This window comes from Mus musculus, chromosome 15, assembly GCF_000001635.26.
Source record: "Mus musculus strain C57BL/6J chromosome 15, GRCm38.p6 C57BL/6J".
NCBI lineage: Eukaryota > Metazoa > Chordata > Mammalia > Rodentia > Muridae > Mus > Mus musculus.
Genome location: NC_000081.6, coordinates 94,691,850 through 94,719,017, shown reverse-complemented (window position 1 = coordinate 94,719,017; position 27,168 = coordinate 94,691,850). Strand labels below are relative to the sequence as shown.

At 41.6% G+C, this 27,168-nt stretch overlaps 1 protein-coding gene across 1 annotated transcript in view; it reads right to left on the bottom strand.

Moving 5' to 3' along the window:
• Window positions 1-27,168, bottom strand: part of Tmem117 (transmembrane protein 117) — a 466,913-nt gene that overhangs the window by 377,080 nt on the left and 62,665 nt on the right. The window contains exon 3 of the mRNA NM_178789.4: window positions 4,024-4,156. Within this exon, the coding sequence (NP_848904.1) occupies window positions 4,024-4,156 (133 nt within the window). The remainder of the gene's footprint in view (window positions 1-4,023; window positions 4,157-27,168) is intronic.

Sequence of the window (27,168 nt, the reverse complement as noted above, 5' to 3'; positions counted from 1 at the left end):
GAAACTCACACAGGGCAGGAACCTGGAGGCAGGAGCTGACTCAGAAGCCATGGAGGGTGCTGCTTACTGGTTTGCTCCCTATGGTTTGCCTAGACTGCTTTTATATAGAATGTGGGGCCACCAGCCCAGGATGTCCCTACCCATCATAGGCTGAGCCCTCCCCTATCAATCACTAATTAAGAAAATCCCCTACAGCTTTGCCTTCAGCCTGATCTTATGGAGGCATTTTCTCAGTTAGATTTCCTCTTCCCAGATGACTCTAGCTTGTGTTAAGTTGACATAAAACTAACCAGCATATAGTCTGGATCCTCAATTCCAGACTCTTCCAAAGACTGAGAACTGAGTCTCTAAGCCCCTGCCCTTGGCACTGCCCACAGGCTTCCTGCCCAGGGATTCAGGTTCTACATTCTCCTTCTTGCTCTGTCCTATCGCAAGATAAGCTTGTCTACTCACTTTTAACATCCATCTAGCTGGGTTATATTTTCCAACAGTCCCATGGTTTGTACAGCAGGAGAGATTACTGCATCCACCCCATTGTGGGAGAAGAAACTGCTTATAAGATGCTAAAGGCAAACCTGAGACTCTCACCTACAACCTCCAGCATTCATGGAGAGGGAGTCTCAGCTTATCTTTAAGTCCATAGGCAGCATTTTAGTGCTGAGAGGTGTTGAGCAGAGAATAAAACGCAGAGATGTTTCCCCTGGTACCGGAAGTGTGAGAGTCTGAAACTCCACCCTTTGGGTCCATGAAATTCATTTGCCCTTTGTCTTCACCTCCGTTCATTCCCCAAAGATGTCTAAAGCCTTAGGAACTGGTGTCTGCTTCAGGATGGAACTGGGTGAAAGCAGGAGCCTCGTAATTTACCCCTTATCAAGTCAGTTGTGGTCAGGGCGTTCTCAGTATCGAGGGATCACAGGCCTCAGCTTAGACTAAATTTAGACTCAATTCTGAATTGGAAAAAATTTAAAGCACACCAGGCTAGAAATATCCTTTCACACTTTTTTGGTTTGATTTGGTTTGGTTTGGTTTGGTTTGGTTTGGTTTTTGGTTGGTTGGTTAGTTGGTTGAGATTTTTGTTTTGTCTGGGTTTTGTTTTTAATCTCAGAAACCATACAGATCTTCAACATATATTGTAGTCCTGAAGCATCCATTCTGGAAAGAAAGCCCCAAACATATGAAAACAGTTCTATTGTTTCCTGGGTTTCCTGGGTTCAGGAAACACTTTGGGACTGGGTCTAGGCCAGTGATTCTCAACCTTCTTAATGCTGCAATCCTTAAATACAGTTCCTAATATGTGGTAACTCCTCCAACCATAAAATTATTTTCATTGCTACCTCATAAATGTAATTTTGCTTTCATGAAATGTAATATAAATCTGTATGTTTTTGAATGGCCTTTGGCAACCCCTGTGAAAGGGCCACTCGACCCCTCCAGGGGTGGTGACCCACAGGTTGAGAACAGCTGCTCTAGGCCAGCATCACTAAGCCAGGGCAGATTGGGACCCTCCATGCAAAGCTGAGTCACTGTGAAGAGAGCTGCACTTTGTGTGAGCAGCAACACTACACACACACCCGGCACCTGTGATGTCCGCAGGCCTCTGCCCTTCTCTCCTCACCCTCATGCTATCATTTCCTGCCCTACACAGGATTAAGCAATGCTCCAGATACGGAGAAGTGCATCCCTGTCCTTTTCTCTGGGAACTAACTGACTTGTCCACCAGACTGGCAACCAGCTTTGAAGCACTCGCTTTGTCACATGATAAAAGCAGGCAATGCAGCTTTCGAAGACGGCCATTTGATGTTTGAAACAGTCCATCTAAGCAACTTCTCTGTTGCTGTGGGGTTTTGGTTTTTTTTTTTTTTTTTTTTCAAATGTCATTTTTTAAAGACATCCTTTCCGTAGAAGGCTCTTTTCCAGCAAATGTGAGACAGATCATGGAAGAATTCAAATATTCCATAGTCTCTAATAGTGCATTCAATCTAAGAATAAAAGGGAACCACAGTTTAGGTAAGAGACTATGTATCCATTGTAAACCATTTGCAGTTAGGTAAAATACTATGTATCCATTGTAAACCATTTGCAGTTAGGTAAAGTACTATGTATCCATTGTAAACCATTTGCAGTTAGGTAAAGTACTATGTATCCATTGTAACCGTTCACTTAGCTACTACACACATCTCCTATTTCCTTCCATTACAAAAGTCAACTTGGAAAATTAACCTACAGAAAAGGCTAATAGGGATCTGTGGGAACCTTTCAGAGATGGGTCCTTAGAAGTCACTACTTAATAGGTCAGCTCCTCTATTATTATTTTGAATGAGGAGTTAATTAGAATTCAACTTTGGGCAATCCTTAATTTCTTGATTCATAAAATGGAGCCGATAAAAGTCCCCATTGCACAGGTTCAGTGCAACTCAGCTGCTATGTGCTCTCTTTAGGAGTCTTTTGATTAAGCTGCTGAGTGTTTTTACTCTGTGCACAGGATTACATGTTACTAATTTTAAATCTACCTCCCTATCTTCACTTATATCGTTTACACAGGCTTTATCAGCACCATGTAAAAATACAGCTTTCCAGCCTCGGACGCCCAGGTGCTTGGGATTACAGGCCTGTGTTAGCCTATCAGACTCCTTCAGAGCTTTGAAAGTACAAAAGTCTCTCGCAGAGAGGCCTCTGGCTGCCTTAGCGAGTCTAAGCTCTCACTATCTACTGTTGTCAGAGGATCAAAATCTGAGGCATATTTTGAGGCACACAAGTGGCTCCTATAACTCCATCATCAAAAATAAGCCCATTGCTGGTGGCATTATTTGGGTGCAAGAAATAATCACAACACATTCCTAGCGGTATTCTTAGGCCCAAACATTTGATCTAGAATCATTCATGGATTTTGCTACTACAAACAGTGTAAAATATGTGCTTATTTGTGACCAGTCAGCCCTTTACAGTAGGAGAAAATAAGATGTTAAAATGGGCTTCTCTCTCAGGACTCAGGAGTGGCAGCCAAAGTCTATACACAGCATCCAAACCACCTCCCACTGTAGAAATGGGTGGAAGTCTTAACAAGCCTGTAATTTAGAGGCAGAGGCTATAATCTAGTAAGGAGTGCAGTCAGACACCTTCCCTAGCAGTTATCTCAGAATCAATACATAAGCAGCTTCTTGTTAGTACTTTGTCAACTTCTTAAGATTGAAAGCTAAACTAGTCTTCAATGTACTGCCTTTAAAACTTAAGAGAAAGCAAACCAGTTGGACCAGTCTTCCAGTCTTCTGCTTTTAAAACTCAGCAAAGCATAGCTTTGCCATGAGTCTGACCTCTGTGCTTTGGTTTGCAATGAAAAACTGAAGAAAGTTTAAAGAAACTCTACAAAGCAGTTATCAGCAAATCTCCCTTCTGTTGGGATGTGCTAAGTAAGGGTGATGCTCTATCTGCATTTAATCCAGGGAGTCTGCCTCTAGCAGGACCCAGCTTCTCTCTGTCAAGAGACTCTTTGTTTTATGCTACCACACCAGACATGAATCACGAGCTCAAAACTAGCCTGGACTACACACCTAGACCATGTCTAAAAAAAAAAAAAAAAAAAAAAGAAGGCAAACAATCAAAGGCTACCAATATCAAAGTATCCAAGACTTTTATTAAGCCAGGCATATGGTGGATCACTGAACTCTCTCACTAAAAAAAAAAAAATTGTTATTGGCCTTCAAGCTACACCAAAAGAAAGAAAAAGAGAGAGAGAGAGAAGTTTCAAAAAATAAAGAACAAGCAGAGGTGTTGTAAATGCCTCTATCTTCCAAAAAGAAAGAAAGAAAGAAAGAAAGAAAGAAAGAAAGAAAGAAAGAAAGAAAGAAAGAAAGATAGATAGATAGATTCGCAATATCCTAAGTAAGACAAACACAAAGCGTCCCTATCTACGGCACCGTGTCTGCTAAGTAACATGTTTATAACCATGAAAAACACTGGGAGAGACCTGAGCGTTTCCCACACAGCACTCAGCGCCTGGGGGCTGGGGAGCACACTGTAACTCACCCCATGTTCCCGTCCATCAGAAGGATGGTGTTATAGATGTGAGAGAAGATGAAGAGAAAGAGAATTGTGCTGAAGAACATCGTCATCCACGACCCATGGTCTTCCCGGAACATTTTTAACCGGAGCAACTGGCCTGAAATATAAATATCGCAAGTGAGTGTGCACTGGCAATTGAAATTCATGTATCTTTGCTTTACTTTAGCCATGGGAGTACCTTTGGGAAAAGCCATTATGTAATGCCTTCCGGCTTTTTATGAAGAAAGAATCATGAATAAAGTCCAAAAAACCCAGTACTCCTCTAGAGAGTGGTCCTAATGCGAGAACGATTGCTCGGGGATCATCCACTGCCTAGGGATCATCCATTGCTCAGGCATCATCCACTGCTCAGGGATCATCCACTGCCCAGGGATCATCCATTGCTGGGGGGTCATCGATTGCTCAGGGATCATCTACTGCTCAGGGGTCATCCATTACCCAGGGGTCATCCATTGCTCAGGCATCATCCACTGCTCAGGGATCATCCACTGCCCAGGGTCATCCATTGCTGGGGTCATTGATTGCTCAGGGATCATCTACTGCTCAGGGGTCATCCATTACCCAGGGGTCATCCATTGCTCAGGCATCATCCACTGCTCAGGGATCATCCACTGCCTGGGGTCATCCATTGCTGAGGGGGTCATCGATTGCTCAGGGATCATCCATTGCTCAGGGGTCATCCTTGCTATATTTTATTCCACAAATGCACTCTTAGTTCACACTAAAACTGCTTGAGGCCATGAAAAGCCAAGCAGTCCGTTCTGCATTGCTTCCTTTTGGTTCCAGACACCCATCCTAAAACCATGGTAAGCTCCACTTCTCATAAGATACTACTTCTTACAGGACAAGACAAGGAAAATCAAAGATACCGTCGTCAGATGCAGAGGACTCAGCTCTACTCTTAACAGCCACATGTGTGAGAGGGGATCCCGTGTGTGTTACAGAGTGCCATGTGACTTGTTGGAAAATATAATTTCCTCATCCATGGAAACACAATTTACAAAGACAAATTATAGAAAGAGAAATAAGGTTAAAGTGTTACATTTTTATGGAAAGGAATCTATAGTAGGATAAACACCGAAATAAAAGTTATTAATACCAGAAGTGTCCCAGAAAATGTTTTACATTTATGAAGACAAGCATTCTGAGAGATGAGTACAGTAATATTGTTTGCCTATAAATAAAACCCAAGAGTAAGAAAACGGTGACAGTGGGCCACCAGCCTTTTTAAAGATAAACTTTGGCTGGTGCGATTATTGTCATTCCTCAGAAGGCTTATGTCGTCAGTGAACAGGAGATGATACAGAAGGAGCCACAGTAATAGGGAGAGGGCTGGAGATGGCTCGCAGTTAGGATCACAGAATGCTCCTACTGAAGACCCTAGTCCATGAGCTCACAACAGGATTCATTCTCTCTCTCTCTCTCTCTCTCTCTCTCTCTCTCTCTCTCTCTCTCTCTCGTGTGTGTGTGTGTGTGTGTGTGTGTATGTGTGTGTCTGTGTCTCTCTGTCTCTCTGTGTCTGTCTCTCTCTCTGCCTCTCTCTCTGTCTCTCTCTGTCTCTCTGTCTGTCTATCTCTCTCTGTCTCTCTGTGTGTGTCTCTGTCTGTCTCTGTCTCTCTATCTCTCTCTCCTTCTCCCTCCCTCCCTCCCTCTCTGTTCTGTGTGTGCATATGTGCCTGTCTGTCTATATTCTGTCTCTCTTTTATGCATGCACACATATACACATGGTCAAAATAAAATACCTTTTAAACAAAGTAAACCTGAGCCTTTTTTTAAATAAAATGTGTCAATAAAACAAAAAGCTCCCCCTTTTAGCTACACAAAATAGACAAATGTTTCCTCCTGAAATGACCTTACAAGGGACAGGCAAACAGCTTATAGAGAGAAGAGGTCTGCTAAGACCTACTTTAGGCTAGAGATGGCTCAGCATTTAGGAGCCCTTAATGCTCTCCCAGAGAACCCAAGTTTGGTTTTCAGCACCCATGTCCAGGGGGTTCACAAGCACCACCAACAGCTGGGGAACCTGATGCCTCTTTCTAATGCCACACACACATGTGCACAAAAAAAATTTAATGTCAGGATTTACCTATAAACTTTCCCCTCGTATTTATTTTGGTTAAAATGGTGTATTAGATGTCACTTGGAACCTAAGAAACATTCTCCTACCCCAAACTTTAGCTGGGGGCAGGAGGGATGGCAGATTAGATTATACAATTAGGCTTCCTGGCTTACCGAGGATAAGCAGAGGGCAAATATTAAAATCAGAGGGAGCTGACGAGATAGCTCAGCTGATAAAGTCCTTATAGCACAGGACTTGAGGTCCATCTCCAGACTCACATTCTAAAAAGCTAGGTGGTGGTGAAGCTGGTCAGAAGGAGACCAGGCTGAGCTCTGTGGCTCGATGGCCAGCCAGCTCACTAATCAGCAATGCCTGGGTCTCAGTGAGAGACCTGTCTCAAAGAAGCAAAGTGACAGACAGCACCTGAGATATGACATTCGTTGTTACCAGATGAGGCCCACAGGCGCGATGCACCGACTCTGGCCTCCACAAGCACATGGGAATACACACGTGCACACACAAACAGTTTTCAAAAGGAAAATGTGATTGGGTAGCTAATAAAACACTGCACAAAGCTGTACCAAAAATAAATGGTTCCAGCACCACCACTGACAAGATTTTAGAACTTGAAGACCAACTGACTAGGCAGTTATGGAAAGCCAGGAATGTTGATAGCTCTATATGAGACACTGACAAGAATATTACAGCACATAGATATTAAGCAGAGAGTGTTTGGGGCTAAAAATGCATAACATAAATATATTAAAGCAAATGATAAAATACGTATTCATTCAATAAATAAATATATTTAATGAAATATATTTACATGGCAGATAAAGTCCTAGTTGTCAGAGATGCATCAGTGAGCAAGCACTAGGATGCTGAGGGGCAAATGGCACTGGGAAATCAGGGAAGACACGGCCTTATCGTATCTGTGGACTGCCTTTGAGGTTCCCAGAGTTTTGTGTCTCTTCTGCTACAAAGACCTGTGCAGCGAATGCAGTCGTTGATAATGAACCATGAGGACTTGCGATGAGAATCCTGTGAAGACTCTAAATGTAAATTTCTCTTTCAGTGTCTTTTTATGTCAAAAACTCACTAACTGACTGGTTTTCTAGAATCAAATCTTAACAATGGCGATTTAGGACTGCTCTGCAAATAAAACGTGGTGAATTAATGCCAGACATTGTACAGAGTCAGTAAAAAGGGAAATGTGACAGGCCCATTACATGGTCACCACCAAGCTCACGGTCTGGCATTCCAGCAGTAGACGCATCAGAGTAAAATGGCCTCCGGTTAACAGGGTTAGTACACATAGATGTACTTGTGGAGTCAAATCACATGAAACTTCCCCTGGAGCAACTTCAATATTAACTTAAGCAGTGACCACCAAATGTCAGAAACATGGGCTGCCATCGACTGACTGGTTCCACAAATGACTTCCCAGTATACAATTGAGTCCAGAACCTTGGCGACATCACTGCCCAGGCAGCAGGACCGGAGTGACAGAGTGGCAAACACAAATGGAAGAGTTAGTCCCGGGACGTTCTCCAAGCCTGAAAAGCTTTAGCAACCGAAGAAAACCATCGGGAAATGCCAGCACTGCATGACGGTCTCCCCGTGTTCTTGGGACAGTGCTTTGAACAGAATCCCTTGACCTGTCCGGGGCTTCAACTGAGGGAGAAATTAACTCCTTTGCAGCCATACATATTTCAGAGTGTCTTTCTTAGTCAGGATCTCTATTCATGCACAAAACATCATGACCAAGAAGCAAGTTGGGGAGGAAAGGGTTTATTCAGCTTACACTTCCCACATTGCTGTTCATCATCAAAGGAAGTTAGGACTGGAACTCAGGCAGGTCAGGAAGCAGGAGCTGATGCAGAAGCCATAGAGGGGTACTGCTTACTGGCTTGCTTCCCCTGGCTTGCTCGGTTTGCTTTCTTATAGAACCCAAGTCTACCAGCCCAGAGATGGCACCACCCACAAGGGGCCCTCTCTCCTTGATCACTAATTGAGAAAATGCCCCACAGCTGGATCTCATGGAGACATTTTCTCACCTGAAGCTCCTTTCTCTGTAGAAACTCCAGCCTGTGTCAAGTTGATACAGAATCAGCCAGTCCACAGAGGCTATTAATGCCAGGCCTGTGTTATCTGACCAGCAAGAAGGCAGCCGACATGAAGTCTGAACAGCCAAATGGTAACTTCATTTCCTTCACCTTTGTTTATATTCACAGTTAAAGGAATACATACTAAAACATTCCTTCTGAATGGAATACAGATGGCCAAGTTACAGACGGAAAAATTACAGCCTACAATGTTCTCACTGGGATCACACAACTACAGAAGACCTGAGGACCAAACTTGACACCACACTGCCTGCTCTGTGCGCATTTTAACCATCTACATACTGCAGGGAGGTGGGAAACCATGTTTGTCCTTTCTATCATTGTGTTTCTGGGCATGGTACCACAATCTAAACAGGGTGAGATACCCCAGAAAATTCATTTTGCAATTCTATTCCTCTTTTAACCGTTTTTGAGATGTGGCAGGTTCTCTGGAGACTGGATTAGTCACCACAAAGTGGGTTGTTGTAAAATGAAGACGCTGCGTGGCTTGTCTGTTCTGTTGTGTCCAGTCGCTCTCTGCATTTCAGAGCAGGTGAGCTTAACAAGAGCCGAGATGCCTTCCAGTGCTCAGCTTCTAGAATCATGAAGCAAAATGATTTCCATTCTTTATAAATCACCCTGGTTTAGGTATCCTTTTCATGGCAACGGACAGTGCGCTAAGACACTATGGTACCTGGCACCACTATCTCTTAAATAAATGTTGGCCTGAGCAGAAACAGCAGAACACAAGGAAACCTTATTGCATGGAGCTCTCTATCTCTAAGTCTGCTTCTCCCTACACTGCTCCCCTGAGCCCTACAGAGAGCATCAGCTGCTCACACCTCCTCCACCTCATATCTTCTCAAACATCGGCTACTTGCCCATCTCTGTTGGTTCCTACTTAACTTGAAACTCTGATTCTCTTATTAGACTTTTCCCCAATATTATTATCCCCTGTACACCCTACATGTGTTCTACATTTCCTCTGTAAAACCCCAACTGTAGTTCACAACTACGGTCTGCTCTCACTGATCCTGTTAAAGGGCTGTGGAGAGCACTTTCGATTGGCAATGATATACAGTATAAGCCATGACCTCCAGTTCCAACTGGGATAGCTGGCACAGCCATGTAGTAATGGCTGCCCAACTCCTCCTCCTATCCTCCTCAACATCTATTTGGATTTCCACCTCAAAGCTTTTCAGGATATCTTTATCCCAGACCCGATGAGATACAATGGCCATTAAACTTGATTACTCTCAACTTCATGCCCTCTCCTACTCATTCACTCTCAGGGTAAATCATTCATTCTCCTGCTCTTGTTTCTCAGAGAATTCAAAACTATTCTCAGGACCCCCCCCCCCCCCGTGCCTTTTTAAGAGTTTCTCTCTTAGGAACTTCCCACAGTTATCTTTCCTCTTTGTGTATGCTCAACCCCTCCCACTGTCCCCATCTTTCTTCCTCTGCCTCAAAAACATCTCTTTGATCCTTAAAACAAGGCTTGCTTGTTTTCAAGCCCTTCAACTATATCCACTCCCCTTGTCTTTGGGGGGAAAAAATAAGAGAAAGCATTACCACACCCACTCCCTGAAATTTAAGTTGCCATGCAAACACAATACTGAAATTGTCCTGGCAAATGCTCACAGCACCCACCAATGCCAGCTCCAGAAAAAAAAAAATAATAATCTGCACTTTGATTTGCTACACATCTTGGCTGCAGAGGGCAATGCCCTTTTGATGTTGTACTTTCTTGGCTTCCTTGACAGCAAGCACATTTTGTCCTTTCCAATGTTTGTGACTATCCTCAGTGACTTATTTTATTTAGCAATCTCTTCTACATATCGCATAGACAGAATCCTCCCATGGTCTGTCACCAGGATTGTTTTCATAACAGTCCACAATCATACCAAGTCTCATGAGTCTAGCATCCATGTCCCAGCAGAGACTCTTCTATCTCTGTCTCTGCCCTTTCTCCTCCTGGATGAACCAATGTAAAAATCAAACTCAGCACAGGAAAACAAACTCCAGAACCTCAATCCTTGTCCCAACAAACAAGCTATCCATATCTCCAACCTGGCTCTTGTCATTCTTAGATCCACTTCTGACTTCACTCTTTTGTCGTTTCAAAATTATCCACAGTAGAATTCCTTTTTTTTTTCCTTGCTCAATAGTAATATTACCTCACTCTTCCCGATATTTAGTTTTGGTTCTTGGTGAAAGTATCCCTACAAGCTTCTAGCTGACCTTTCTTATGTAAGCCTTTCCTATTTCAAGCACCCCTTCCACATGGACAGCAGACCTAATTGAAATAGAAAAGTAGCCACATCACCCTTCATTGAAAACCTTCTGGAAGGTGATCGTTTCTTCCCCTGCAGTGTAAAATCTGAGCTCTCCCTTGTGGTCTACAAGGCATCACATGGTCGACCAGTAAGCTTCTCGCTCAACACTCCCTAACTTCCATTCTGCTTCCCCTTGCACGAAGCTGGTTTTGGTTTTCTGTGTTTGTGGTGAACACTCTGCCTGGGTATTCTTTCTTTTCCATTGGCCACCAACTCCTATCTTTCATGTAAGTCTTAAAATTTAGGTCAGTGGTGCTGTCTGGGTCAGGGTCATCTCCCTTGGCTAGTATTTTACATATGGAGCAACACACCAAAGGCATTTCTAGATTAGGCTTGCTCAGGGGATGGCAACCTCCTGTCAGTGCAGACAAGACTGAAGGGTCATTTGGTAGATGTATCATAAGGGATAGGATTTCATGATGTGCCACGCTCTCCGGTCGAGTCAGCTTGACAGGCTGAGGCTTGAAAGCTACTCACGAGGCAAAAGAGTTTCACAGAAACTCACTCCTGGAGTCTGGCGTTCTCTCTACATTAATTCTCTATACATTAATTTTCCATTCCCGCGTTAGTCTAGTGTACGGATCCACATACTCTTTTTTAGTATTACCCTATTATAAGTGCCTTTTAAGATTGAATTCTGACATAGCTAAAGCCAGTGTTCCGAGATCCCAGAAGCCTCCGAGTTTAGAATCCTGTGAGAAGGCAGCAAGGAAGTTAATCTATTCAGTAACTAATTAAGCATTACAATAGACTGGTCTGCTGAAAGAGCCAGGGAATCTCACTGAGATAGAAATCTTTAGTTCAGGCTACATTGCATACCAAAAGCAAGTTGGTATACTTTCCTGACAAATGGAGATTCTCCAGATAAGATAAGAATTATCAAGGCCTAGGAATTTAGGGGTCTATGACATTGCATTATTCTTGAGGCCTGCCAAGAGCAGAACCCCCTGGTGCTATTAACACTAAAGTGTGAAGTTCTTGCCTGTCATTAGGCTGATCCTAGGCAGGACTGCTTATTTTTATTGTAAACATTTACTTGGTTCCTGCAATTCCTTTCGAAGTTATTCCTTTGTTTTGTATCTGGTAAATTTCAATGTACCTTGCCTGATGTGACTTCCAACTCCTTGTATTCTTTGTACTATAAAAAGACTGATGCTCGACCTGACAATTACATTCAGATTCAACACAACCTCTCCTGTGTGCATCTGTCTGTCAATTCATCCAATGCTTTGCCCACCTGCCCTAGAGACCCGTTCCACCCAGACACAGGGACCCAGAGGGTCTGCGGCAATGATGATTTAGGTCTAGATTAATTTTGGAGACCAGATGATTTGTCTGATCAGTGAGAGATTACATCAACATCTGCCAACTTTGGAGACTGCCAGCTTTTGGAACTAGACACCCTTGCCCATTAAAGCTTTATTCCTCCTCATGTCTCTTCTGTCACTGCAGTCCTCTCTAACACATTAAATCAGCCTAAAGTAGCAGAGTGATAATTTCCTTTCAAGATGTAGTTAATATTTAACATTTTAATATTAAAAACTTGACTAAACATAGGACTTATTTCACATCACTAGAATAAAGAATACGAAAGATAGAATTAAATTAGATAAGCGCAGTTGAGCATTAATTGAAACCCACTTTTAATAAGACTAAAATGAGTATGTGAAATATTTATTACACATTTGTGTGAATTTATAGTTTCTAACAAAATAATTTTTCCTTAAAAGTTAACTTAATTGAAAACGACACAACAAAAATAACTAAAATATTTTAGAGCTAAGAGCCAATGGGAGAAGATCCTCTTATGCCTTGACTGTCAGTACCAAAAAGCTCACAGCAACAAAGGAAATATCTAACAAAAACTCTAGAATATCATTAGGGACAAGGGTTCTCTGGTTAGACAGATATGACTTTATATAATAAGTGTAAGATCATAAAACCTGTGTTCTCAGAGAGTGCTGTTCCATTGGTATTCATATCAAAGCTTGAGGCTTCTATGCATAAAGAGAATTCAAGAACATCAAGCGGATGGTTAGTACCCTTCATTAGGAATGGGAGCCTATTCATAAAATACAGTTATTCACTTCATTTGACAAAAAAAAATCAAACATGGAGAATTGAAACATAATTCCACATAGACTAAAAATATTTTTACCATGTAAAACTCAAATGAGATTATAAAATGAAGGGAAAAAAGTGACAAAACCGTTAGAAACATATAAAAATGATAGTGCTCTCCAGATGTCGTACATAATGCTGACTTCTGATCTAAACATCAAGAGAAACATATAGCAAAATATGCATGTCCTAAATGAACGCATATTAACACAAATTATTCTCAATAAAAGAAGGAGTACAGTATTAAGTCTTACATTTTATTAAAGTCCAAACATGGTATTTTTTTTAACCTTTATACATTGACCACCTCCATTAAACCTTTAAAATCATTCAGCTTTAATAACTTAAATTGCTCTCTGTTGTTCCACAGGAAATGGTTGTCCCAAAAGCAAAGAATGCTGCTAAGGCACTGATATTACTTCTCCTTCATTAAAGACACAGCTGTAGCTATGCGTTGTAGGAATGGAAAATTCATAGTGCTTCCCAGCAGGCTGTCTACTTAATTTTTCTCATATGTGTGTGTGTGTGTATAATCATACTCTATAATTTTGATCAAATCAATGTTATCTCTATTTTATAGACATGTTCTATTTGCAATCATAGTAAAATTGCACTTTTAGATTTAAAAGAAAGGTCTTCTGAAATGTCTGAGGTGCTGAAATTGGCAATAGAATTAGAAATTATAGGCTGCAACTCTTAAAAATTAACATCATCACTGTCCTTGAATTCATAAACTTTTACTAATAGCAATTTTGAGAAACAATGATATTTTTTAAATAGGTTTTTGTTTAGTATCCAACATTATTCCAACTAAAAGATAGGTTTCAGGCATGTCCAATCTATTTGCAGCAGTGCAACCTCATGTTGTCTTCTCCAAAGTTAACACTTGAGAACTGCACAGTCAAGTTACCAAATATGAATCACGATTCTGCACTAAGATGCTGTCCCAGGATGCATGAGGCCTGTGAGCAACATGATTCTCACAATTTCAAGCAACCCGGACCATCCACCGAGCCCCTGGTCATCAACAGGCTAGAAAGAAACAGAGGTCTGTCCTCCCTGACACCTAATTCATGGAAAGTAAAGATCATGTCAGAGGCCAGGATTCTGCCCCAGCATCCACACGGTGAGGTGACCACCCCTGCTGTAGCACCTCTGAGCGCAGCGCTGACAGCCTCCAACTTTGATCTCCAGCCTTGTTCCATTCACAGCTGTCCTGTAACTTCCAGACAGATGTTTTACTTTTTGCAAATTTACTCTTCTCTCTGCACATTCTACTCACAGTTACAAAGCAGAGATGTTAAAAATTTTGTAACAGACATTTAACTGTAGAAGTATCAACTATATAGAGTTGGTGATTTATAGCTGCTGTCCTCTTTAATCTGCAATAATATCAGAGTATAATGGATTGCAACTCCCTTGTTTAATTAATAAATGAAAAAACTGAGATGCAAATGTGCTCCCACATTGATTACACAAAAATTTTAAGGCAACATCACAGACTCTTAAAGTCTTTTAAGGTGGTTAAGAAAAAAGAAACCAGATGCTTGCTTTTCAAAGTAAGAGTAAAGATGCTTTGATTTGGGCAGTTTTTTAAGCCCTCGTTAGAGTGAAATGAAAACTTGCGATGCAGCATCAAGAAGCAATCAAAAACAAAAAGGATGTCTTCACTTTGAGTGAAATGAAAAGTATCTTGTCCCAAGCTCAAGTCAGTCAGCCTCACCCTGTGAAGGCAGGACAAGCTGAGTGAGACTCCATAGGGATCTTTCTTTATGATTTAATAAAACTATTCTTATGGAACAGCGATCATCTTTTCTATTTAATCTGGACTCTAGAATACATTCAATTGTTCGAAAATAGCCTTTCTTATTCTTTTTACGTTTCATTGCACATATTCACTGTACACAGTGTTGTGTCACAGAGAGACACTTTCATATGTTTCCTTTAAGATCTGTAAGCCAGCAAGATCAGAGAAGTTGAGATCAAAGACGGAAGATAGCACATGGGGATCATCTGCTAAACCCTCCAGGGAAGGCTTGGGACAGTGGGATGACACTCTCAGTCAATGGTGGATGACAGCCGGGAGATCTCTAGTTTAACAGAAAAATAAAGCAAGAACAAAATTGACAAATAAACTGCACACTCGAGATCTGTAGCAGACTGACTGGCGAACTCTAGGGAGCGCCCCACGGTGTGGGAGGGGAGCAACTAAAGCCCGTGCTTCTCAGTCACAGATGCTTTAAAGCAAGAAAAAAAGGAAGAGAGCCAAAGGTTGCAATCAGCAGCAGCAGGAGGAGGAGGAGGAGGGACTTGGGGAAACCCTCTCCTCTACACACAGCACTGGAGCAACAGGGAGATGCCTTTAGTAAGACACCTAGCTTACATGGTGCTTGGTGAGCCCAGGCTTTCGAGGAACTGAACTATCAGAAACTCTGAGCAAGGATCATGGACGACACGCTGCGTGCTGAAACCTATCCCGTGGAGTAGCCCTAGACTGTGGGACATTGTGATGACAGACTCACTCGGCATTCAGTGAGGTGAGAACCTGATTGGACAAAAAAGCCTGCGGGAGATCAAAGACACAAGCTGCAAGTGGTGCCCCCCTCTCTCTTCCCCCTGCCCCCCCCCCACACACACACACATCAGGAAGCATCTCCTGCAGGTGAGTGCAGCATCAGGATCCAACCACAAAGACCTGACAATGCAAAGGACGACCCAGAGGAAGGGCCAAGACTTCTGACGGACTAGCCATTGGAATGGCCAGCATCTGTGTCATGATTCACTATGAAGGACCAGCATCAGTGACCCAACCTTACAAAAGAACATTCTAGTGTGGACTCTAGTGTGGATGGGTCTCTGGATCACTGGGAAGGAACGCCAAGAGAGTTGGTGCATTACCAGCAAGCAGGAGAAACAACATCCAGACTCTACACCAGCGCGCAGTGATCTCCCTCGAGCTTCCTCCTTCATTTAAGAACAATGTCAACTCTTCAGGCCAGTTGTGTCCTGTGCTGTCCTGTTCTGTTCTCGTCCCCTCCCCCAATTTTCCCAAAGAACTCAGGTGAGCCAGGTCTTGGGATCTCAGTACCTGAGACCTGAGACTCTTGGATGAGCTCCTTGCGTTTCTTACCACCGTCTCTTTACACTCTAGCCTTCGCCACACCTGTCTCGCCATGCCCCATCCCTACTCTCTCCTTCTAGTTACTTGTCCCTCCTTTAGTTTTCCAGGTGTTAGCCCTTAATACTTTTTTAAGCCATTGCTTCATAAGATTAGGGGAAAGTTCATTGATTTCTGAACTTTTAGCTGACTCATTAGATAAACCATTTAGTCTCTAAAGACCATCTGTAACTATTCCATCAGGACTTCTATTGGAAATAAAAATGCAACATTATTTTTCCAAGTATAATACAAATACTTATTTTTAACAAACATCATATTGAGTATGTTCCTATTCTCCAAGGCCACTTGGCTTGTAGCATCCAGCCAGACAGATATTCCTTTAAAGGTATCCCTACTATAATTGATAAATCTTCATTAATTATATCTTTGTTTATTGCTGGCCACAAAAATATAGACTATCTGGGCCTTGTAACTACATAGCTTCTACCCTTAAATCCATTTGGAACTCCCCCCTGGGAAGTCCTAAAGAGTCAATGTAGGAATCAAAAGATCTGGGTACTGATCCCCCTAGCCCTGAGATTAACTTTGCTGAGAGGAGGAGAATTGAAAGCCAGGGGAAAGGTATAGCCAATTGAATCAGCAAGTAAAAGGTTCCCCTGTGCACAATACCATTATATCTCAGCTTTGGAGACATTGAGTTCATAGTAATTGGTGTTTTCTGCTCCATTGCTTAGTATATTTAGGATGTAGAGACAAGCTCCAATATCTCCCGCTGGGTGAGAAAAACCATCCCCATCCCATCTGTGACACATGAGGAGTAATGCGTCTTTCCTATTGTTAAGGAAGTAGTTTCAGTGATCTTGCCTGGACAGCCAGGAACAAAAGCAACAGACCCTGGTGGGTCTTATCTCCCTTTGTGTCCTCATCCTGTAATGGTGCCAGCATGCAGTTTGCTCCTGTGGGCTCTACGTCCCATCCAAGGCAAAGTTACATTGTTGAACATAGGGATAGCCTACCACACAAGCAAATGATCATTCTTATTGAAAGCATGCATAATGAGTTTAACTCATCTTACCTGAATTCAATTATTCATATTACATTTTTATTTTTCAGCTCCAGATCAAATCCAAATATACTCTGTATGTTTGTATCTGTCTCTGTGTGTATATTCCTGACTTTTAAATTTTCTCATAATATAAAACTTGGCAGATATAGCATTTTAGAGTCATGAGGTTTCTATTGCATTAATTATTAAGTTAGTAGGAAAAGAATATGGAGCAATTTCCTGGACATTTTTAACCTACTTAAATTTATTTTTATGAATTTAGTCTATCCTACATACACTAGACATCAGGGATGGAGCAAATGGGGGTCCCTATCATGAAATGTAAATTTTAAAAACTGGGCTGGCTGATAGTTTCTTTATTTGGATGCCGCATTGCACATATGCTTTGAGAACAAGTATTTGTTTCACAATAACAGGAGCAGTTATAAGCACACATTAATGCTTTCCTGAGCAGCAAATGAAGCAAACCCACCAATACTATGACCTGCAGGCAATAAGGCGTCATGGGCTCTTTGCAGAATTGCTTTAAAGGCTCCCTAGATGGCTCGGAGGGTGAGCTGAGGACATGTGTGACTGTCCATCACTGAAAATCCTCTCCCATTTCTCCATGGAGTGAGACCGGGCATGCCTCAGACTGGAAAGTATACAGGCTGTTTTACAAGCACCCAGGTTCCCATGTTTTATTTTACAATAAACAAATTCAAGGCAATTATTTCTCTTTCTTAATCTCGAGGTCTTCTTGTGGTGTATTATTGATCTTCTTAGGCACTGTTGTCAGCAGCCTTCTTATTCTGCTGGGCTGGGCCCCACCTCTTTCAGCTTCTGACCTTCAGTCTCAGTGGTTCACACACCAGAAGGACCATTCCTTAGTTGGTTCTAATTTGTTCTTTTTCCAGTTTTTATCAGTATTTGATCCCACGGCTGGAAAGGATGGGCTGGCAATGTGAATGGGTGAGTCTGAACAAGAAGGCTTTAAACCCAACCTAATGGACTGTGCTTCCCACAGCAGTTCCTGGGCCTCACCAGGTCTCTAGTGCTGGGCTTGCCCTTGTGTCAGTCCTGTATCCTTGTCCCAGGACACCAGGAAGGTTCATCTCCTTCAGATCAACAGTTTCACAGGTGTCAAGGGAGTGAGCACTCTCAATACTTCAGGGAGTCTGGCACCCTGTTGTTAAGACAGGGTATAGATATATGTGTGTATCTAGGTATAATGTATGTATGTATGCATGCATGTATGCATGTATGTATGTGTAAATTGTCAAAAAATGAATTAATTGAAACATCCCGTGCCGTTCATGGAGATAGTAAAACAAATCTTAAAATTTATATGGAAATAAAATAATGCTGAAAGTGTCACATTTTTTATTTCAAGTTATACTTCAGAACAGTAACAAAAACAGCATGGCACAATACAAAACAGACACATAGACCAACAGAATGGAATTGAGAACGCACATATAAATCCACATAACTGCAGCTACCTGACTTTTGATAGCCTCTTCAGCAAATGCAGCTGGGGGAACTGGTATCTATGCTGAGGAACTGGTATTTACATGGAGAAGAATAAATTCGTTGACTCCTTTTCTTACTTCAGACAAGCATCCAACTGTATCCAACATGTGCTGTGAAACTCTCAAACCAGCAGAAGTCATGTCAAGACCTCAGCAAAGAATTTATGAATCAGTCACAATCCACTCAGGGAATAATGTCACCAACTGATGAACGGGACCTCAGAAAACTGAACAGTTCTTATGCAGCAAAGGAATACTTCACCAAGTGAAAATACGGCCTATAGAAGGGGGAGATCATTGGTACTGTGAGGCCGGCTCCGTTTGCTTAATAAGCTTCTCTATAGTTGCTGTGGCTTGACTGTAATCAGCCTAATTTCATTATGGTCTTGGGGTAGAAAAGTCCACTGTGCAGTTACCACACTTTGTTCATCCATCCATTCAACCTTTGTCGTCCAACAAGAGAAAATCTGTATATCTGACAGAGCAGTATCCAGAATAAAGAACTCAAAAGACAAGAAATCAAACCACCCAATCAATGAATGTACAAATGATCAGACAGTTCTCAAAAGACGAAATTCAAATGGCCAAGAAATACACACACACACACACACACACACACTAAACCTCACTAACCACCAGAGAAACACAAGATAAAAGTACAGCAAGTTTCCCTTTCGCTCCAGTCAAAATGGCAATCCTTAAGAAAACAATAGTAACAGATCTTGGTGAGAATGTGGGAAAGGGGACCCTTAAACACTGAATATCCAAGTACCATGTGACCCAGTGTACTGACTGGTTTTGTGTGTCAACTTGACTCAAGCTGGAGTTATCACAGAGAAAGGAGCTTCAGTTGAGGAAATGCCTCCATGAGATCCAGCTGTAAGGCATTTTCTCAATTGGTGATCAAGGGTGAGAGGGCCCCTTGTGGGTGGTACCATCCCTGAGCTGGTAGTCTTGGGTTCTATAAGAGAGCAGGCTGAGCAAGCCAGGGAAGCAAGCCAGTAAGTAACATCCCTCCATGGCCTCTGCATCAGCTCCTGCCTCCTGACCTGCTTGAGTTCCAGTCCTGACTTCCTTTGGTGATGAACAGCAACATGGAAGTGTAAGCTGAATAAACCCTTTCCTCCCCTTCTTGGTCATGATGTTTGTGCAGGAATAGAAACCCTGTCTAAGACACACAGCCAAACCATTTCTGAACACTTACCTCCAGGACCCCCAAAAACTATTCCACAGAGAGTTGCTCATCTGTACTTACTATTCACACTGGCTAAGTTATAATACAAGCTGTCAAACAACAGAGGAGTGAATGAACCCAGTGTTATATCTGCAGAGAGGACTCTTCTACCATCAAGATTACAATGATGTTATATCGCTACATTGTTTTCCGTCAAGTAGAAAGAGCAGCAGATAATCATATTATGCAAACAAACTTAGTCTCAGAAAGATAAACATATTTTCAGCCCATGTGTGATCCTATATTTTATAGAGATAAATAAGTCATGTATGTATAGATAACATTAAAGTAGATGCAAACTTCCTGGGGGACTAATTCGAAATTAACTTCATTCCTTGTGTTTGTTGTTGTGTGAAACAAACCCTGGAGAGGCAACCTGAGAGAGAAAGGGTTGGTTCGGACTTCCATTCTGGAGGCAACCTAAGAGAGCAAGGGTTGGTTGGGACCTCTGTTCCGGCAGGTCTCATCACAATGGGGACAGAAGAGCAGCAGGTGCTTGAGAGCCCTGGTTACAATGCATGCATAGGCAGGAAGCAGAGAGAGGCAAAGTCTTGTGCTCAGCAAGCTTTCACCTTTCTCTGCAGCCTGGAAGCCAAACTAGGGATAACGCCACCTACTTTTAAGCTGACTCTTCCCACCTTGATTAACCTCATCACAGAGACCTGTCTTCTAGGTGACTCTAGATCTGGCCAAACTTGAAGATCAGGATGGGAGAGTAGGGTATGGGGACTCAACATACAACACATATTCTTTATATATTTTCATGTGCCTATCCAGTACCGAGCACAATGAACATATGCTATTTTTAAAGAACCTTTTAAAGGTTTTACTTGAGGAAGAATTCACCTAACGAGCTGTGACTGCAAAGGAGACATCTGAGGCAGGAATAAACAGAGATGATAAGCTGTAAACCACCATCAAACAAAAAGCCACCTGTGTGAAACTATGAAACGATCGCAAATTTCGTGGCATTAAGAAGGTGAAAACTAAGCCAGGTGTGGTGGAGCACGCCTTTAATCCCACCACTCAGGAGGAGGATTTCTGAGTTTGAAGTCAGCCTGGTCTACAAAGTGAGTTCCAGGACAGCCAGGGCTATACAGAGAAACCCTGTCTCGAAAAAAACAAAAACAAAAACAAAAACAAAAAACAAAACAAAAAAAAAAGAAACTAAAAACAAAACAAAACAAAACCAAAAAACTAAAAATAAAATCCCTTGTATGTAAAACCCGTCTTGATAAGTGACCACTAAATGACATCATACATCTTGGTGAAGCGTCAAGATTAGAATCTCACAGACCCACAATCCCAAGCACTTCTCAAATTATTGCAAAGGATTAAAAAGCAGAGGAACTCCTTTCTTAGAGGATAGGTTTTGGAGGCTGCAGTCAAAAGCTTGCCATCTACTTGACATAGCTTCTTCGAGTGACCAGAGAGAATGATTGACCACACAAGCCTTCGATGGTGGCCCTCACTGACAGACTGACAGCTTCCTGGGATCTCAAGCCACACTAGTGGGCCATTCTCACAGTACACATGGAAAAGCTTTCTTATGGAGATTTGCTCCCATGCAGGCTGCTGAGCTTTGGGTTAACCTGAATCACAGTAGATGATAGGTAAAACTAGTTCCGTGACTATTCTGAAAACTAGTAAGGGCACATTAGAATCTGAAGCATGGGGATGTGTGACAAAAACTGACTAACATACATAGAGGTATAAAGAGATCTGAAGGCCACAGCATCTGGGGGAACCATCTTGGTTCCCAGATTCCACTGAGACTAGTCTGCTCTGGTGAGAGTGTGGACTACAGAAGCTAACAGCTTCTGGGACAGGTGGAAGCCACAGAGCTGCTGAGGCAGACCCCATTTTGGGCTCCAGACATCCGGGCACCTTCCCTGCCAGAAGAGAGGTGTCCGCCCTGCCCAGGAGGGCTTTGCCACAGCCTCTGGGGGAGTCATCTTGGTTCCCGGATTCTGCCGAGACTAGTCTGCGCAGGTGAGAGTGTGAACTACAAAAGCTACACAGATTCTGGGACAAACCCTGTTTTGGGCCTTCATCTTCTGCCATGAGGCAGGTCCGAACACCAGATACCTGTGCACCTTCTCTGCAAGAGGAAAGCTTCCCTGCAGAGAGTGCTCTAACCACTGAAACTCAGGAGAGAGCTAGTCTCCCAGGTCTGCTGATAGAAGCTAACAGAATCACAAGAGGAACAAACTCTAAGCAGAGACAACTATGACAACTAACTCCAGAGATTACAATATGGAAACAGGCAAACGTAAGAATCTTACTAACAGAAACCAAAACCACTCACCATCATCAGAACCCAACACTCCCACCTCAGTCAGTCCTGGGCACCCCAACACACGCGAAAAGCTAGACTCAGATTTAAAAGCATATCTCATGATGATGGTAGAGGACATCAAGAAGGACTTTAATAACTCACTTAAAGAAATTCAGGAGAACACTGCTAAAGAGTTACAAGTCCTTAAAGAAAAACAGGAAAACACAACCAAACAGGTAGAAGTCCTTAAAAAAAAAAAAAAACAGGAAAACACATCCAAACAGGTGATGGAAATAAACAAAACCATACTAGACCTAAAAAGGGAAGTAGACACAATAAAGAAAACCCAGAGTGAGGCAACGCTGGAGACAGAAACCCTAGGGAAGAAATCTGGAACCATAGATGCGAGCATCAGCAATAGAATACAAGAGATGGGAGAGAGAATCTCAGGTGGTAAAGATTCCATAGAGAACATTGGCACAACAAAGAAAATGCTAAATGCAAAAAGATCCTAACTCAAAACATCCAGGAAATCCAGGACACAATGAGAAGACCAAACCTAAGGATAATAGGAGTAGATGAGAATGAAGATTTTTCAACTTAAAGGTCCAGCAAATATCTTCAACAAAATTATAGAAGAAAACTTTCCAAACCTAAGGAAAGAGATGCCCATGAACATACAAGAAGCCTACAGAACTCCAAATAGACTGGACCAGAAAAGAAATTCCTCCCAACACATAATAATCAGAACAACAAATGCACTAAATAAAGATATAATATTAAAAGAAGTAAGGGAAAAAGGTCAAGTAAGATATAGAGGCAAGCCTATCAGAATTACACCAGATTTTTCACCAGAGACTATAAAAGCCAGAAGATCCTGTACAGATGTTATACAGACACTAAAAGAACACAAATGCCAGCCTGGGCTACTATACCCAGCCAAACTTTCAATTACCATAGATGGAGAAACCAAAGTATTCCACCACAAAACCAAATTCACACATTATCATTCCACAAATCCAGCCCTTCAAAGGATAATAAGAGAAAAAAAAAAACAATACAAGGACGGAAACCATGTCCTAGAAAAGGCAAGAAAGTAATCCTTCAACAAACCTAAAAGAAGAGAGCCACAAGAACGGAATGCCAACTCTAACAACAAAAATAATAGGAAGCAACAATTGCTTTTCCTTAATATCTCTTAATATCAATGGACTCAATTCCCCAATAAAAAGACATAGACTAACAGACTGGCTACACAAACAGGACCCAACATTTTGCTGCTTACAGGAAACCCATCTCAGGGAAAAAGACAGACACTACCTTGGAGTAAAAAGCTGGAAAAATTTTTCCATGCAAATGGTTTGAAGAAACAAGCTGGAGTAGCCATTCTAATATAGAATAAAATCAACTTCCAACCCAAAGTTATCAAAAAAAAAAAAAAGACAATGAGGGGCACTTCATACTCATCAAAGGTAAAATCTTCCAAGAGGAATTATCAATTCTGAATATCATGCTCCAAATGCAAGGGCAGCCACATTCATTAAAGAGACTTTAGTAAAGCTCAAAGCACACATTGCACCTCACACAATAATAGTGGGAGATTCAACACACCACTTTCATCAATGGACAGATCATGGAAACAGAAACTAAACAAGGACACAGTGAAACTAACAGAAGTTATAAAACAAATGGATTTAACAGATATCTACAGAACATTTTATCCTAAAACAAAAGGATATATCTTCTTCTCAGCACCACATGGTACCTTCTCCAAAATTGACCAAATAATTTGTCACAAAATAGGCCTCAACAGATACAAAAATATTGAAATTGTCCCATGCATCCTATCAGATCACCATGGACTAAGGCTGATCTTCAATAACAACATAAATAATAGAAAGCAAACATTCACGTGGAAACTGAACAACACTCTTCTCAATGATACCTTGGTCAAGGAAGGAATAAAGAAAGAAATTAAGGACTTTTTGGAGTTTAATGAAAATGAAGCCACAACATACCCAAACCTATGGGACACAATGAAAGCATTTCTAAGAGGAAAACTCATAGCTCTGAGTGCCTCCAAAAAGAAACTAGAGAGAGCACACATTAGCAGCTTGACAACACACCAAAAAGCTCTAGAACAAAGGGAAGCAAATTCACCCAAGAGGAGTAGATGGCAGGAAATAATCAAACTCTGGGCCGAAATCAACCAAGTGGAAACAAGAAGAACTATTCAAAGAATCAACCAAACAAGGAGCTGGTTCTTTGAGAAAATCAACAAGAGAGATAAACTATTAGCCAGACTCACTGGAGGGCACAGGGACAGCATCCTAATTAACAAAATCAGAAATGAAAAGGGAAACATAACAACAGATCCTGAAGAAATCCAAAACACCATCAGATCCTTCTACAAACGGCTAGACTCAACAAAACTGGAAAACGTGGATGAAATGGACATATTTCTAGACAGATACCAGGTAACAAAGTTAAATCAGGTTCAAGTTAATTATCTAAACAGTCCCATATTCCCTAAAGAAATAGAAGCAGTCATTAATAGTCTCCCAAACCCCCCCCCAAAAAAAATAAGCCCAAGACCAGACTGGTTTAGTGCAGAGTTCTATCAGACCTTCAAAGAAGATCTAATTCTAGTTCTTCACAAACTATTCCACAAAATAGAAGCAGAAGGTACTCTACCCAATCCATTCTATAAAGCCACAATTACTCTGATACCTAAACCACAGAAAGACCCAACAAAGGGAGAGAACTTCAGACCAATTTCCCTTATGAATATCAATGCAAAAATACTCAATAAAATTCTTGCTAATCGAATCCAAGAACACATCAAAGCAATCATTCATCCTGACCAAGTAATTTTCATTCCAGGGATGCAGGGATGGTTTAATATACAAAAATCCATCAACGTAATCCATTATATAAACAAACACAAAGACAAAATCCACATGATCATCTCGTTAGATGTGGAGAAAGCATTTGACAATATCCAACACCCATTCATGATAAAAGTTTTGGAAAGATCAGGAATTCAAGGCCCATACCTAAACATGATAAAAGCAATCTACAGCAAACCAGTAGCCAACATCAAAGTAAATGGTGAGAAGCTGGAAGCAATCCCACTAAAATCAGGGACTAGACAAGGCTGCCCACTTTCTCCCTATGTATTCAACATTGTACTTAAAGTCCTAGCCAGAGCAATTTGACAACAAAATGAGATCAAGGGGATACAAATTGGAAAGGAAGAAGTCAAAATATCAATTTTTGCAGATGATACGATAGTATATATAAGTGACCCTAAAAATTCCACCAGAGAACTCCTAAACATGATAAACAGCTTCAATCAAGTAGCTGGATATAAAATTAACTCAAACAAGTCAATGGCCTTTCTGTACACAAAGGATAAACAGGCTGAGAGAGAAATTAGGGAAACAACACCCTTCTCAATAGTCACAAATAATAAAAATACCTTGGCATGACTCTAACTAAGGAAGTGAAAGATCTGTATGATAAGAACTTCAAGTCTCTGAAGAAAGAAATTAAAGAAGATCTCAGAAGATGGAAAGATCTCCCATGCTCATGGATTGGCAGGATCAATATAGTAAAAATGGCTATCTTGCTAAAAGCAATCTACAGATTCAATGCAATCCCCATCAAAATTCCAACTCAATTCTTCAACAAATTAGAAAGGGCAATCGGCAGAGTCATCTGGAATAACAAAAAACCTAGGATAGCAAAAGCTCTTCTCAAGGATAAAAGAACCTCTGGTAGAATCACCATGCCTGACCTAAAGCTGTACTACAGAGCAATTGTGATAAAAACTGCATGGTACTGGTATAGAGACAGACAAGTAGACCAATGCAATAGAATTGAAGACCCAGAAATGAACCCACACACCTTTGATCACTTGATCTTTGACAAGGGAGCTAAAACCATCCAGTGGAAGAAAGACAGCATTTTCAACAAATGGTGCTGGCACAACTGGTTGTTATCGTGTAGAAGAATGCGAATCGATCCATACTTATCTCCTTGTACTAAGGTCAAATCTAAGTGGATCAAGAAACTCCACATAAAACCAGAGACACTGAAACTTATAGAGGAGAAAGTGGGGAAAAGCCTCAAAGATATGGGCACAGGGGGAAAATTCCTGAATAGAATAGCAATGGCTTGTGCTGTAAGATCGAGAATCGGCAAATGGGACCTCATAAAATTGCAAAGCTTCTGCAAGGCAAAAGACACTGACAATAAGACCAAAAGGCCACCAACAGATTGGGATAGGATCTTTACCTATCCTAAATCAGATAGGGGACTAATATCCAATATATATAAAGAACTCAACAAGGTGGACTCCAAAAAAATCAAATAACCCCATTAAAAAATGGGGCTCAGAACTAAACAAAGAATTCTCACCTGAGGAATACCGAATGGCTGAGAAGCACCTGAAAAAATGTTCAGCATCCTTAATCATCAGGGAAATGCAAATCAAAACAACCTTGAGATTCCACCTCACACCAATCAGAGTGGCTAAGATCAAAAATTCAGGTGACAGCAGCAGATGCTGGCGAGGATGTGGAGAAAGAGGAACACTCCTCCATTGTTGGTGGGATTGCAGGCTTGTACAACCACTCTGGAAATCAGTCTGGCAGTTCCTCAGAAAATTGGACATAGTACTACTGGAGGATTCCGCAATACCTCTCCTGGGCATATATCCAGAAGATGTTCCAACCGGTAAGAAGGACACATGCTCCACTATGTTCATAGCAGCCTTATTTATAATAACCAGAAGCTGAAAAGAACCCAGATGCCCCTCAACAGAGGAATGGATACAGAAAATGTGGTACATTTACACAATGGAGTACTACTCAGCTATTAAAAAGAATGAATTTATGAAATTCCTAGGCAAATGGATGGACCTGGAGGGCATCATCCTGAGTGAGGTAACACAATCACAAAAGATGATATGTACATGATATGTACTCACTGATAAGTGGATATTAGCCCAGAAATTAGAATACTCAAGCTATAAGATACAATTTGCAAAACACATGAAACTCAAGAAGAATGAAGACCAAAGTGTGGACAATGTGCCCCTTCTTTGAATTGGGAACAAAACACCCATGGAAGGAGTTACAGAGACAAAGTTTGGAGCTGAGACAAAAGAATGGACCATCTAGAAACTGCCATGTCCGGGGATCCATCCCATAATCAGCTTCCAAACACTGACACCATTGCATACACTAGCAAGATTTTGCTGAAAGGACCCTGA